Source organism: Giraffa tippelskirchi, chromosome 7, assembly GCF_054371585.1.
Source record: "Giraffa tippelskirchi isolate mGirTip1 chromosome 7, T2T-mGirTip1v1.2.pri, whole genome shotgun sequence".
NCBI classification, from domain to species: domain Eukaryota; kingdom Metazoa; phylum Chordata; class Mammalia; order Artiodactyla; family Giraffidae; genus Giraffa; species Giraffa tippelskirchi.
The window spans coordinates 26603268-26617506 of NC_137281.1; the positions used below are offsets into that span (position 1 = coordinate 26603268).

The following is a 14239-nucleotide window of genomic DNA, read 5'->3' on the forward strand; positions in this document are numbered from 1 at the left end:
GACAACGTATGGAATGGAAAAAATATTTGCAAATAATGCAACCGACAAGGGCTTAATCTCCAAAATATATGAAGAGTTCATACAACAATGAAAAATTAAATCCAACCCAAAAATGGGCAGAAGACTTAAACAGTCATTTCTCCAAAGAAACACAGATGGCCAATATACACATGATGAGATATTCAACATCACTAATTATTAGAGAAATGCAAATAAAAACTACAGTGAGGTACCACTTCTTAACAGTCAGAATGAACATCATAAAAAAACGTACAAACGATAAATGCTAGAGAGGTATGGAGAAAAGGGAACCCTCCTACACTGTTGGTGGGGATTTAAGTTGGTACAGCCACTGTGGAAAATAGTATGGAAGTTCCTCAGAAAACTAAAAACAGAATCACCAAATGATCCGGCAATCCCACTCCTGAGCACATATCTGGGCAAAACTATAATTCAAATACATATACACACCCTATGTTCATAAAATGGAATACTACTCAACCATAAAAAAGAATGAAAAATGCTACTTGCAGCAACATGGATGCAACTAGATATTATTATGTTAAATGAAGTAAATCAGAAAAAGACAACATATGATATCACTTATATGTGGTATCTAAAATATGCCACAAATGAACTTATCTATCAAACAGAAACAGAATCACAGACATGGAGAATAGACTGGTGGTTGCCAAGGGGGAAGGACAGAGAGGGAGGTTGAGATTAGCAGATGTTAAGCTTTTATATATAGAATGGATTAAAAAAAAAGTCCCACTGTATGGCACAGAGAACTATATTCAATATTCTATGATAAACCAAACTGGAAAGGAGTATTTAAAAAAAAAAAAGAATGTATATATAACTGAATCACACTGCTGGACAGCAGTAACACAACATTACAAATCAACTATACTTCAGTTAACAAAAAAAACCCTGTAACTTGTGGCCAAAGCTTTCACCTAAAATGGGTCTGCCAGAGCAATCTGCCCAGAAATGGCCAACAGCAAGATGGTAATTCACCAATACAGAAACTTCCTAACACATTCCCTTCCCATCCTGCTTCTCAGGTGCTCACAGGGAGCTATGCTCTCTAGGTCTCTTTCCCCACAGTCTGGTAGTGGCACAGCGGTCTCCCCTTTCAAGTGAACTTCTCTAGGGCAGACTAGAGAAGAACTTCTCTAGGGCCCAGTTTCTCTCTGTTCCCCTGCATTTAGCAAAGCTTGATGCATTGATCCCAGTCCTCCGTGAGCCGATTTTTTTTAAAAAATTATTTATTATTAATCTTTTTACATTTGGGTTCTGCTGGGTCTTTGTTGCTGCATGAGTGCATTCTCTAGTTGTGGTGAGTGGGGACTACTCTTCATTGAGGTTCACAGGCTTCTCATTGCAATGGCTTCTTTTGTTGCGGAGCACAGGCTCTAGGTGCATGGGCTTTAGTAGCTGTGGTGCCGGGCTTAGTTGCCATGCGGCATGTGGAATCTTCCTGGACCAGGTATCAAACCCATGTCCCCTGAATTGGCAGGCAGATTCTTATCCACTGTACCACCAGGGAAATCTTGAGCTGAGATCTTGAGGCCAGAGCTTCCCATCGGCCCCTTTTCCTTTCAGCTCCGTGGTCCACCTGCTCTACTGCGGGGAATCCACTCTTTATGTGGATCATGGGGGCTGGCAGCTGTATAGACTCACATCTCTACTCATACACTCTTGGGGCATTAAAACTTGTAGCAGGATGCCCTCAATATTCCATCACTTGCCAAGATCATTGCCCATCTGCTAGACAGAAGTGGTCATCCTGGAAGCACAGCTTGCTTCTGAAAGAGGCCTGAGCTGCCTGAGGTTATGCACACAGACCCCTCTGGGCCCCTGGTTAGGCAGGAATCACACAAGTGGGGGTGTTCGGAGCACTTGTTAATCCGTTATGATTTATTAGCTGTACAGCAGTAGATCCTCCTCCCCAGCTTTCAACCCCATTACATATTTTATTACAGGTCTCATGTTGGCGTCCTAAAATAATGAAAAATATCACACAGTACAGCTAAGTACAAAATGCATCAACCTAGAGTCTGATAGCTAACTGATGGCTCTCTTAAAAGCAATACACAGAAGAAAAAAGTGTTTGAAATCAGCAAGACTGAGGCTCTCTAAAAAACACATTTTAAACATGTGACAGTTCATGTGCAAGAATCACTTTGAGTTGGTTTTGCTTCACATTATTATTTTTTTGAAGATCCGAAGTTTAAATTACTGACCTAGTAAAATTTCCTGGCCCAGCTTTTAAGAGCTGCTGTGACCCACTCATAATCACCCTTCTGCTTCAACAGAGGATTTATAAAACACGAAACTCAGCTATGAACAAAGCAAAGAAAATGTAGATGGGAAATCATAACTCAAAGTTAATTGTACAAGGTTCAAATGCTGGCTCCATGGGTTGGGAAATCATGATGTTCCATGTGGGTGTCCGTCACTAGCGGGCAGCAGGCTCGGTGCTGTTCTGCGACATGATTGTGATCCAATTCCTCGTCAACGTTTACAAACTACCGTCTGTAGTAACTTAATTTGCAAGTAATTAAAATGCTGGGTTTTCTTACACTGCACTTCTTTTCAACCTCATAATTAATGGAAAAGATTAAAATGTAAAAAAAGTTATTTACAAGCTTGACCATACCAGAAACTTTGCCAAGAAAGAGGCAAAGTCTTCAGGACAGAAACCAATTGTAGCATGCCATACTACTGGTGTGCAGCTGACTCCAAGCAAAGGGAGTCAGGGAAAAGCAAAAGCAAAAACCAGTTTAAAAGTCTAAGTACTTCCCAAGTTTGCATTTACAATTAAAAACTCTCCTGGGAAGAAGACCGTAAGAACTCTGGGAAACCCGGTGGTGGTTTCTGGAGTGGTTTACCATTGCAAGAGAGAGGGTTCAATGTCTCTGTTTCCATCTCAGAAAACCAGGGAGGCGTGAACACTGTCCTCAGCACTTCACAGTAAACCCTCAGGGACTCAGAACATTCCATGATTTGCTAACATCAAACAGCAAGTTCTAGTTAAATCACATTTTCTAACATCATCCTTGAAGTTTTAGTTCTCAGTATGTTTGGTAAAATGATGCTTTTCCCAAAGCCAAAAGAAGAAAGAAGGGAGAAAAATTAAGATGCAGGCCGTTTAAACACAGCCCAGAGCAGTCCTGGCAAGGAGCGAGGCCCTGCCATCACCGGTCCATCATGCTGAGGATCATCTCAGGCGTGAGGTCTCCGTTGGGGGCATCTGTGGCAGCTGGCTGGGCCTCCTCTTCCTCCCCCTCCGCAGGCTCTGCGTCTGGCTCTTTTTTGACTTCAACTATAATGTTCTCAATTGCACCTGTATTCTGGTCTTCGACCTGAATGATGGCTGTTGCTGGCAAAGAAGAGCATGAAGAAAACAAATGCTCCATTAAAGCCCCCAAGAATTGCAAGGGTCTTTTCAGACTTGACACTAAATCAAAGTCAGCAACACAGGAAAGCCTCAGTTTCGATATAGAGAACGTCAATAAAAAAGACTTAATAACCTATAATGTGGCCATACACAAAGCCCAAATACTCTAGATAGTACCAAAAAACAAAAGCACTGACATTCCTCTTCATATGCCTCCCAAATCATGTATTAAAAATCTTAAGTTCTCCTTTATCTCATAAATTAGGGCTTCACAATAGTAAGTATGACACAGGCAAAAAATGCAGACAGTACGAGACAAGGAATACTTCAGAGTGTAGGATGTAGGCAGGTCTGTTTTAGAGATGACTCACCTATAGCAAAAGAACCTGACTTTTTTAACAAATTCATCTGTGCCAGGTCTTAGTTGTGGCACACGAGCTTAGTTGTGGCATGCAGGATCTAGTTCCCTGATCAGGGATCGAACCTGGGGGCCCCTGCATTGGGAGTGCAGTCTTAGCCACTGAACCTCCAGAGAAGTTCCAGAACCTGATATTTTTGCGTCTGAAGCTGTCCAACACCAAGGGCCCTACCACCAGTTTGTTCACTCAAATTTTTGTAGGTCAAGTAGTTCTCCAACCACCCCTCTGTAATAAGACATTTCGACATGGGGCTCAAGGAGCATATTAAAAAATATGCATTTGTTGAAGAAAGAAAAAGAATTGCCAGCTTTTAGAAGATTCATGAATAGAACAGAGACCTGACACTCCCTAGAGCCTGCAATTACAAGGGCCATGTCCAATACAGGACTGCTGCCCAATGTCCACTCATAAATCAGGAAGCCAGCAACAGAATCCATGGGCCTGGGTTTCTTAGGAGGGACACTGTCATCATGGAAATCCCTTTATTCCTCCATCCTTTAAGATTTGGCTCTTATACATTACATTCATTACCACGTCAATTTTGCCAGCTGACTAAAATTCTAATTGTTTTGTAAAACCCTCCCACACTGACCGGAGAAGGCAATGGCACCCCACTCCAGTCCTCTTGCCTGGAAAATCCCATGGATGGAGGAGCCTGGTAGGCTGCAGTCCATGGGGTCATGAAGAGTCGGACACAACTGAGCGACTTCACTTTCACTTTTCACTTTCATGCATTGGAGAAGGAAATGGCAACCCACTCCAGTGTTCTTGCCTGGAGAATCCTAGGGACAGGGGAGCCTGGTGGGCTGCCGTCTATGGGGTCGCACAGAGTCGGCCACGACTGAAGCGACTTAGCAGCAGCAGCAGCCCACATTGACAGTACCCATAGTAGGTACCCTTCAACTCTGGACTTTATCTTGCTGAAAATTAACAGGCCTCTAGAGACTTTCTCAGATGTTCCCCAATAAAAAACTAAAAAATCGCTTCCTGAGAATTTGTTCCCAGTGTGACCTTAACTTGTTCTCATGGCTCAGTTCCCATCTACCCAAAGAAAAAGGACCCGTCTGGCTTCCCCACATGTTAGGAGAGGAAGCCAGCCTACTGAGCTGAGACAAGCAACTTACGCTGGGTCTGTTTGGGCTGGTTGGTTCTGCCAGGGGGGCGTCCTCTCCGTTTTTTGGCAGGTGGTGGGGTTGGGGTCACTGGCTGGGGCTCTGGCTCGGGCTCAATCTCCACGGCAGGCTCCTCCTCATCCTCATTGTCATCCAAGTCTGGCTCAGCATTTTCTTCTCATGAAATCAGGAAGAAGCAGTGGGGCAAGGATACGAGTGGTGGAAGGAAAAGCAACACACAAATAATCAACATATTCTGTGAAGTCTGGTTAAATATTTCTTTTCATCGTTAAAAGCCCATTTAAAAATTCCTTTTCACTGGAATTTTTGTTTTCAGCACTAAAGAAAGTAAACGGGTATTAATGCTAAATCAATAAGCAAATCAACTTGAATACTGTTATTCATATTTTATGTGGATTGGATATTCTTTCAGCTTTAGATATCAAAATATTGAGTTTCAAATTCTTAAAGGCAACTCCAACTTACACCAGTTATATAAATGCCCCTGCCAAGTGGTGTTTAAAGCTGAAAATGAAACAAATGTTCCCTCTACCTACTATCCACGGATAAAACAGGTGGACCCCTCAAGAGTGGTGGAAGGTAGGTGTGTGTGTGTGTGTGTGTGTGTGTGTGTGTGTGTGTGTGTGTGTAAAGTTCTTGAAGCACTGTGAGGTCCTATTTACTAGGAAAAGTGTTAAGGTCAAATTTTGGGATTTAATTCCCAGCTGTCCCAAACCCAGTGGGTCCTCCTAACTCCCTTACCTTCTCCCTAAAGCAATTACCACGTAAAAGGAGAGGGAACTATTGTAGAAAGAACACTGATGAAGAGCTGATAATACAATTTTGAGTCTCAGATCTCCTAAGTGTGTGACCTGGGATGATAACCACACTGAACCTCAGTTTCCTTGTGTAATCTCTAAAGCACTCTCAAGGATCACAAAGAGATAATACCTGTAATTGTGCTCTGCAACTTACATTCTACCACATCCTCACAGATGCTTTTTACATTACACATCAGAGTTTATAAAAATTCTCCATTATTCCATATAGGCTTCATTAAATAAGAGGTATTACCCTCATTTTATAGAAACAAAGAGAAACTAAAGTGATTTATAAGTATAAGGCACAACTAACCACAGTTTGGGGGTGTCCTGCTGCCCACACCTGTAGGCACTGAAGAGCTCTTGCTGCCCCTCCCCCATTGCCATGGCACAAAAGATATCCTGCCTGCTTTCCTCCAAGAAGCACAGGTTACAAGCACATTCTCTTTCGCTCACACCAAATGTTTAAATTTAGAAATCTGTGGGTAAATGCCTGATCATCAGGACAAAATGCCTTGTCAAGTGACTGAAATCCTAAGTGAAAATGTGGGGAACGTAGTGGTACGTGGCAGCGTGTCAAGAATGACATGCTTCCCTGCTGAACTTATTCAAGCCCCCTATTGCCTAAGTTGGCCCAACGCCTAGAAAGCTAAACAAATTCAGTCAGAACTGAGGGGGGCGTAGGGGAAGAAGCACACAAAGAAAGTTAATAGGGTCAAAAGCTTATTGGATTGGAGAGATTTTGGTTAGAAGCCTTGAAAATAGCATTAGACTCTGGTGGTCAATTTCTGTCGATAACCAACAGGCACAACTTCTGGGAGGGAACAAATAGGATTCTGGCCTTCACCAGTCCAAATATCCTGGGATAAAGAGACAATAGGCCCCAAACAAAGCTCTGCAACTCCTCCTCCTGTCTTCTCCAATGCAGAAGACGAAAGGAGGAACCATAGAAACCTATTAGGAACTGTCATTAAACTCTGCAGCTGAAAGATGTTTCTTGTAAAAGTACAATTAGAGAGTGGAGCTGGTCTTGTTGGGAGATGAACCACAGAAGTGAACATGGCAGTACCATGAGAAAAAAGGTATGTCATGTCTGTGGCAGCAGAAGGCTCGGCAACCAAGAGCTACTACGGGTATCCTGAAGCTCAAGTTTATCTGGGCATCTCTGCTGGTACTTGAGGCCCACTGACGTTTCTTGGCACCTCCCAACAGTCCACTCAATTTCTTTGCCAAACACAGGGATTCCACAATGATTCTCAGTAGAGAGTGATGTGTTTTTATAAAAATTAAACAAAGTGAAACAAGAAAATTAAGCAAACTGACATTTTAAAGGAGGAAGTCACTTAAAACCCAGTTACTGAAGATACTGCTTAAAATAGATTTTCCACTAAAGAAGGCAGCAAAAAATAAATTACTCTTATGCTTAGATGAATATTCCCCCATAAAAGTTCTGAATAGAAAAGTGAAGGCTTTATTAAGATAAAAAACCAAAAGGGACTTTCTTATATATTTAAATATAAAAGACCTAGTACTTTCATGAACAAATTTTATAAAAAAAAAAACACCAATGAAGTGACAGATACATTCAGTTTTCAGAAATTTCATTTCCTTGCCCACTATTTCTGACAAGCAGTTCAGAAGACAAAATGAGAACTTCTTAGAACTACATTAGGCATCATCTATTAAGTACAATCCCCAAAACAAAACTCTATATCCTTTTCCACAAGTCTTCAATATTGAAGCCACAGATGTGCCTTCTCAACTAGGTGCCAGTAGCCCAAGTACCTACATTATAAAACCTAACACTTTGGAATGAGTTTGTATCATCAAATGTGACTCCTACATTACCAACACTCTTGTTCTCCACCCTCTTCATGAGTCTAGCACCTCAACACATATACCTTCTGCATGGATTTCATGACTAACACCCCAAAGAACATCAATGGTAGGAAAATAGGCAAAGTTTTAAATTATAAATGGGGAGATTAAGGTAGGAAGAGAAAGGCTGACCTTCACGGATTTGATCAACACATCTCAAGGCTAGGCTGACACAGGCAGTCAAACCAGAAGTTGGTCAGGATGCTTAAGCAACCTTCTTCATGTCCATTAGATTCACTGCTCAAATCTAGACCAGCTTCCTAAATGTAAAAGCTATGAACATAGAAAAGAAACTCTGCTGGCCTTAGAATATCACTAATCTGAGTAAACTGAGTATAAAGATATTAATTTTGCTTTAGCTTTAACTGAACACAACATATCTTATCAAGCAATGGAACACCATAAGAAAAAAAAAAGAAAAATTTGCTCTGGGAATAAGCTAACTGCTGTTGTAAATATATACACACATCAGAAAGAGTAGAGGTTTAAAGGAAGCATGAGAGAATGGCTTATCTCTGTATTCCAGCACGTCCTTACGTAAATACACTGTAAACTGCACCAAAACCTGCCACATTTAACTAAATCAAGAAACAAAAGTAACTCACCACTGTCAGAGGAGTCTTCCTTTTTAGAACGCATCTTTCTCTTTCTTCCACGTTTACTCTTCTTTGTTTCTCCTCCATTTTCCCCTTCTACACCATCTGGACCAGCACAATTATCCGCATGTCTTGCCATAGTATTCTAACAAAAGGAACACAATCCTCGTTCACATTACTAAAAAAGTTAAGATTAAAATTGGAAGTTCTCTTTTAGCTTAATAAAAAAAACAACAGGAGGGTGGTTATCCATATTAAGTCTCAATGTTCTAGTATCTGCTAAGTGTGTCCTGAACATACTCTTCCCATTCAGGGAAAATGGTCTCCATCTGGAGTGGGTGGAGAGAGAAAAGGGTGGGTGGGAGAGGAGAATTGCTCAGAAGATGGGGTTAGGTCCTCTGAGCAGGGGAGAATCAGACCAAGCTCCCTGTCCTATGCAGACCTGACTAACATGACCCTAAGTGAAGACAGACCTGTTAAAAAATACTGAGTTCCCCATCAGTGGAAGGGGTTCACATATGGACAGGTGTGATGTGGTGGGGTGAGGATGAGTGACCCTTTCCAAATGATAGTTTATCTCTATAATCTCAGTGGAGAAAACTGCCCTGCTTTGCAATAGAAGATCAAGAACATGAATGGTATCAAGAACTGTAAGGGAGGAAGACAAGTTCTGACTCTTACCCGGCGTGTAAATGTTTTCCCACACTTAGAACAGACAAAGGCCGCAGGGACAAAGTTGGGGTCATGATAGCGTTTGAAGTGCATGTCGAGGAGCTGTTTCTGGCGGAAGGTCTTGTCGCAGTGGCTGCAGGCATAAGGCTTCTCCCCAGTGTGTGTGCGCTTGTGCATGATCATGTGCCTCTCCTGAAAGACAACGGGGTGAAGGAAGGTCTCAGAGCCTGTCGTAGGGCTGCCATCTCCCACCACCTGCATGCGTAGCTCTAAAGACCTTTCTCTTCCAAGGGTCCAGGCCCAGAACTGCTTACTGAGAGGATAATGTAAACCTTACTGGGGTACAAAACTGCTTCCCCAAATCCTAGCACAGATATGCTCACTTCTGCTGGGCTGCTTCTGTAGATCACTCCCAAGCATCAGGCCCCAGTACCAAATTCTTCCCTTCTCTCAAGTCCTGGACTTACTTTCATATAAGATATATATAAAAACCCTCTGATAAAACCCAACACTGATGAGACATCAACCGTTTTCTAACTATGAAGGTTCCTACCTGTCTACAAGCGTAATCACACTGATCACACTTAAAGCGCTTCTCGTTCTTGTGTGACTTCTGGTGCTGGATGAGGGCATAGCGCTCATGAAATACAGCATCACAGTATCGGCATTTCTTGCCCTGCTCAATATAGGAATGCTGCTTTCGCAAGTGGACACCTGAAAGCAAAACACAAAGCCCAGTCCAACTTGTGAAAATACAAACATCTCAAAGAGTTAAGAACACGTTTCTTTCTGCTTCTGAATATAATTACTCTGGCTGCTATACAGAAAATGGAAAAAAAGGAGTAAAAACAGACATGGAGAGACTAGTTGAGATGGACTAGACAGGACAGGTGAGGGAAGGTGGTGGTTTGGAGATGGAAGTGGGTATGGAGGGAAGGGGACCTGACAAGAGACCTAAGAAGCTGAATCAACAAGACTCAGTGACTGACCAGAGTGAGGAAGAGAAAGGTGGGTATCAGGAATGACCTCCAGTTTTCTGGCTTGGAAAACTGAGCAGATGGTGGAGCCACTTACTGAGACAAGGAGCAAGTGGAACAGGGCTGAAGCCTGAGCTGTGTGTCTGTCTTTGGGGCAAGGGGGCAAAGGGGATTTAGACCCCAGTTTTGGACATGTTGAATTTGAAATGCCAGATGGGAAGGAAGCTGAGGGAGAGAGGACTGTGAGCGATATAACTCTTGATGAGGACTGGCTGAGAAGGAAAGATTAAGGAGTGAGAACATGAAAATGAAGGTAAAGAAGCAATACTTGACCATGTAAAGGTTGCCAGGAACACAGGAGAATGGGATCAGGGGAAAGGGACAGACCACAGACACAAAGAGTGACACAAGGTCTCTAGAAGACGATGGGGAAAGAGGATGAATGCAGGTAAGTTACACATCTGGAAAGAGGAAATTTGAACTTTCAACTTGCTGTATTTTCTGTGTGTGTAAAGTAAGAAAAGAGGTTACATACTGAGACCAAGGAGGCAAAGAGAAAAGGGAAGGAAGATTAGAGGTTTAAACAAAGTTAATGATTTACCCTACTGTCATAGTACTTCCCACATAGCAGGTGCTCAAACATTTCTGGAATGAATTAATGGGACGCACTCACTGAGGAGAATGGGAACACAACTGATGAGGACAAACAGCTGGAATACTGGGGAGCCCAGCTGCGATTAGGATTAAGAATTTATGGTGCTAACCATCTGCTCAATCAAGGTGCTATCACTTCCAACTTTTGTTGTTGTTTAGTCGCTAAACAGTGTGTGACTCTTTCGTGACCCCACGGACTACGGCCACCAGGCACTTCTGTCCATGGTATTTCCCAGGCAAGAATACTGGATTGGGTTGCCATTTCCTCCTCCAGGCATTGGCAGGTGGATTCTTTACCACTGAGCCACCAGGAAAGCCTCACATCAAACTTAAGAGGGCCAATTCTGGGGAATGGAAATAAGGTAAGAGAAAGGGATGGTTCACTTTTTTAATCTCTACACAGGTTCACTATATGAAGATGTTTTATATATACATATATCATTTCAAATAATTCTTAGATGCAATTTCTGCTCCTCAGATAGAGAGACCTAACAGCTAATGTAAGACTTTCATATGTTTTTATTAAATATTTACAATAATAATTCTGTAAGGTTGGAATTATTCCTATATAGAAGTTAAAAAAAAAAACAAACACTTGTTAGAACCAGTAAGTATTTGGAGGTGAATCTTGACTCTGGTAGGTCTGCCTCCAAAGCCCATGCTTTCCTGTGTCCCAGGGTGATGAATCTTAATTACTGCATATTAATGTGAAATCAGACCTGCTTTAAAGAGGGAACACAAACTTGTTTGGGAATGGTTTGAGGAGATAACTATTATTTGACAGTTCCTTAACTACCTCATAAAGAGCTCATTATGTAGGGTCTAAGAGGTTATCATGAAAGTATAAAACATTCAAGGTTTTCATTTGCATCAGGGTAGTGAATAACTTAAAAAAAATTGGATAATCCAAACAGTGGCCTAACAGTTCACACAGTGCCATGAGATATTACTGGTTTAGGTTTTAGTTTCTAGATAGTAAGAACAGTAAAACTCTTTCATTAATCTGAGGACAGTACTTCTTAAATTTTTCTAACAAAATCCTTTCTACACCAGAGTAGGATGAACACACAACCCACTGGATCTTACGTGGAACCCAATGTCCTCTACTTCAAGCTCACGGTTTCATCTTAAAAATGTTTTATGTCGGTCTGCAGTTTATTCAATATAGTCATATTAATGTCAAAATGTTTTAAGATACTAGTTCAACTGTGTAACTTTACTCAAAACCTTTTGAGTAAAACCAATGCTGCAGAAAGACAGGCCATGTTTATGATATGGTTTGGTATGCTCCTGATATGACCTAGGTACTTATACACGCCCCAGTGTGAGAAACAGCTCTAGAGGGTTCCAGAAGACTCAAGTACAGCTTTGCCACTCATAAGCTGTGTTGTATCACTTTGGTCAAGACACCTGGTTATCACCTACAAAGCTCAAATAAATATGCCTTGATGACTTCATATGGTTGCTGTGAAGATCAAATGAGTAAAAAAGTAAAATAAAAGTATAAAGACAACCTGCAAGGTACAATTTATCTAAATGCATTATTATTTTGCAGGGAGCAATGCATTTTGGACAGAGAACAGACTGGGGCAGTATTTTCAACTATTTTAAATAAGAAACACAAAGGGATAAATTCAGGTGACTTTAAGTATATGAGTCATACTAAAATTTCTACCAGTAAACTCTGCCTTTACATTAACTCTAGCTTAATTATGTACAGAATTATAGCTATCACCAAATCAATACAACAGTCTAATTACCTAAAGAAAGTACAAATATTCTGGAAAAAAAAAAAACCAAAAAACTGAAGTGGACTGACCTCAGTTCGAACCATACTATGTTAATGTTACTTCCCTATTTGGGGACTTTTAACATTACCAATGACGGCTACTAATTAAAAATACACTTTTCTCTCATTACAGCTGCCATTTATTTATAGATGAGCTATAGTCAGGAAAAAATTTTGTAGTGTAGCTTCAGTAAGAGAAAGAAGAGACAGAAGAAAATAGCATAAGCAATGACTTTTATTAAATAACAGGCCATTCACAATACACAAAACTTACGAAGTCAGAAAAGGAAGTAACCTGTTATCATTATCTTCATAGATTTGTCAAAATTTATTTTTCATTTGCCACTAGTTAACTGACTTACCCAGATCACTTTTTCGGGCTATGACAGTGTCACAGTGGGGACAGTGAAATTTGGCCACATTTTCTGTGTGCTTCTGTAAAATGTGCATCTTCATGGTACCACTTTGGGTAAACCGTGCATGACAAATGTAACATTCATAAGGTTTTTCCCCTTCAAAGAAAATACAGAATGAACAAATTAGATGAAATGACTAAATAACTACCATTTAATTGGAGGGTTACCAGGTGGCTGATATGCCAAGCCACAGAGGATCTACAGTTAACTCAGGAGGGATGAGGCTCAAGCCCACTGCCTGGCTCAGGCCTATCTTCAGAGATGAATAAGAAGTCCCAAACTGTGGCCACCAACGCTGCTCTGTCCAGCTCTGCCACAGAGTCCTCCATGTTAGTAAGAGTAGTTTCTACAGCAGTACTTACCTTTGGAGGAGAGCAGATGGGATGATGGCAGGAGGACTTGCAAGTTTTTCTTTTTAGAAAAAGACTGTACTTTGGAAAACTGACAAGTTGAGTTAGGTAATCTACCCAGACTTCTAACAGTAAAATTTTCCATTCTCCAATGTATATTCAGAGCAATGAATTCTGAAGGTATGCCAGAGAACATTTGTCAGTTATATACTATTCTCATGCCCGTTTCCATTTGGGTAACTAATAGGGGTATGTGGTGGTTCACATGGTGCCATGGGATCCACTAAAAAGTGGTTCATTAATGCAAGGAAGGGAGAAGTCCTACCTGAATGGGTTCGCATGTGCCTTTTCAGCTTGTATGTGTCCCTGCTGGCATAACTACACAAGCTGCACTGGAAAGGACGCTCCCCAGTGTGAGAGCGAATGTGACGTTTTAATTTGCTGACCTGAAATACAAAAGCAACAAAACCTCTTAAACCTGTATTAACATAGGTTGTGACATGAATACCATGGGTCATGCACAAAAGCTTTGGTTTTGGAAACTGAAGCTCATAACAGAAAAAGTCTAAAGGACAGTATTTCTTCCTCTTTAACTGCTGCCTCTAAAATCCCTATCATAATCTAAGGGAAGAGGGTAAAATGGATAGGCCATGCGTCAAGATGAGTTACTATTAACTGTTTCGGCTAGGTGATAGGTTCACGGGGGTGTATTATACTATTCCGTCTACTTCTTTATATGTCTGAAATTCACCAGAATAGTTTTAAAATAATTCATGCTTATTTATGGATCAAGTTTCTAACAAACATGAATCCAAGTTTATAAGTGCATTTTAATTCCCCTCAGTCTCTCTTTCTTTCAACAGCACTTCCCAGACAGGTCAGGCACCAGCGGCCTCTCACCTTCCTCACTATGGACTTACGCTTTTCATGTTCAATTGGGTACCTTTCCAACAAAAGAGTGACTCTAATTAGGAGAGTTTCAAATACTCACTAACATTTGACTTGAAAATTCTAAAAAGTGTTCCAATTTTTACACTAAAATCCCCCTGTACTTCTACACAGTAAAAATTTCACACACTGTAAGGCTAAAGAATGGTTCCAACATTACTGAATAATTCTCTCTCTAGGACTTATCACATATCAAGTTCC

General features: G+C 41.1%; 1 protein-coding gene across 28 annotated transcripts in view; it reads right to left on the reverse strand.

Annotated features, from left to right (window-relative positions):
* Nucleotides 1–1895: 1895 nt before the first annotated feature.
* The window catches only part of CTCF (CCCTC-binding factor), a 42028-nt gene continuing 29684 nt past the window's right edge, over nucleotides 1896–14239 (reverse strand). For 10 of the 28 annotated variants that reach the window (XM_081513015.1, XM_081513016.1, XM_081513020.1 and 7 more), the window contains 7 exons: nucleotides 13416–13536; nucleotides 12687–12836; nucleotides 9458–9618; nucleotides 8914–9096; nucleotides 8242–8377; nucleotides 4950–5111; nucleotides 1896–3388 (listed from right to left, as the gene is read on the reverse strand). In XM_081513015.1, coding sequence (XP_081369141.1) covers nucleotides 3204–3388; nucleotides 4950–5111; nucleotides 8242–8377; nucleotides 8914–9096; nucleotides 9458–9618; nucleotides 12687–12836; nucleotides 13416–13536 — 1098 coding nt within the window. In that variant the 3' untranslated portion in view covers nucleotides 1896–3203. Of the gene's footprint in view, nucleotides 3389–4949; nucleotides 5115–8241; nucleotides 8378–8913; nucleotides 9097–9457; nucleotides 9619–12686; nucleotides 12837–13415; nucleotides 13537–14239 lie in introns of all 28 variants that reach the window. The other 18 variants (XM_081513028.1, XM_081513029.1, XM_081513032.1 and 15 more) reach the window with 3 other exon arrangements.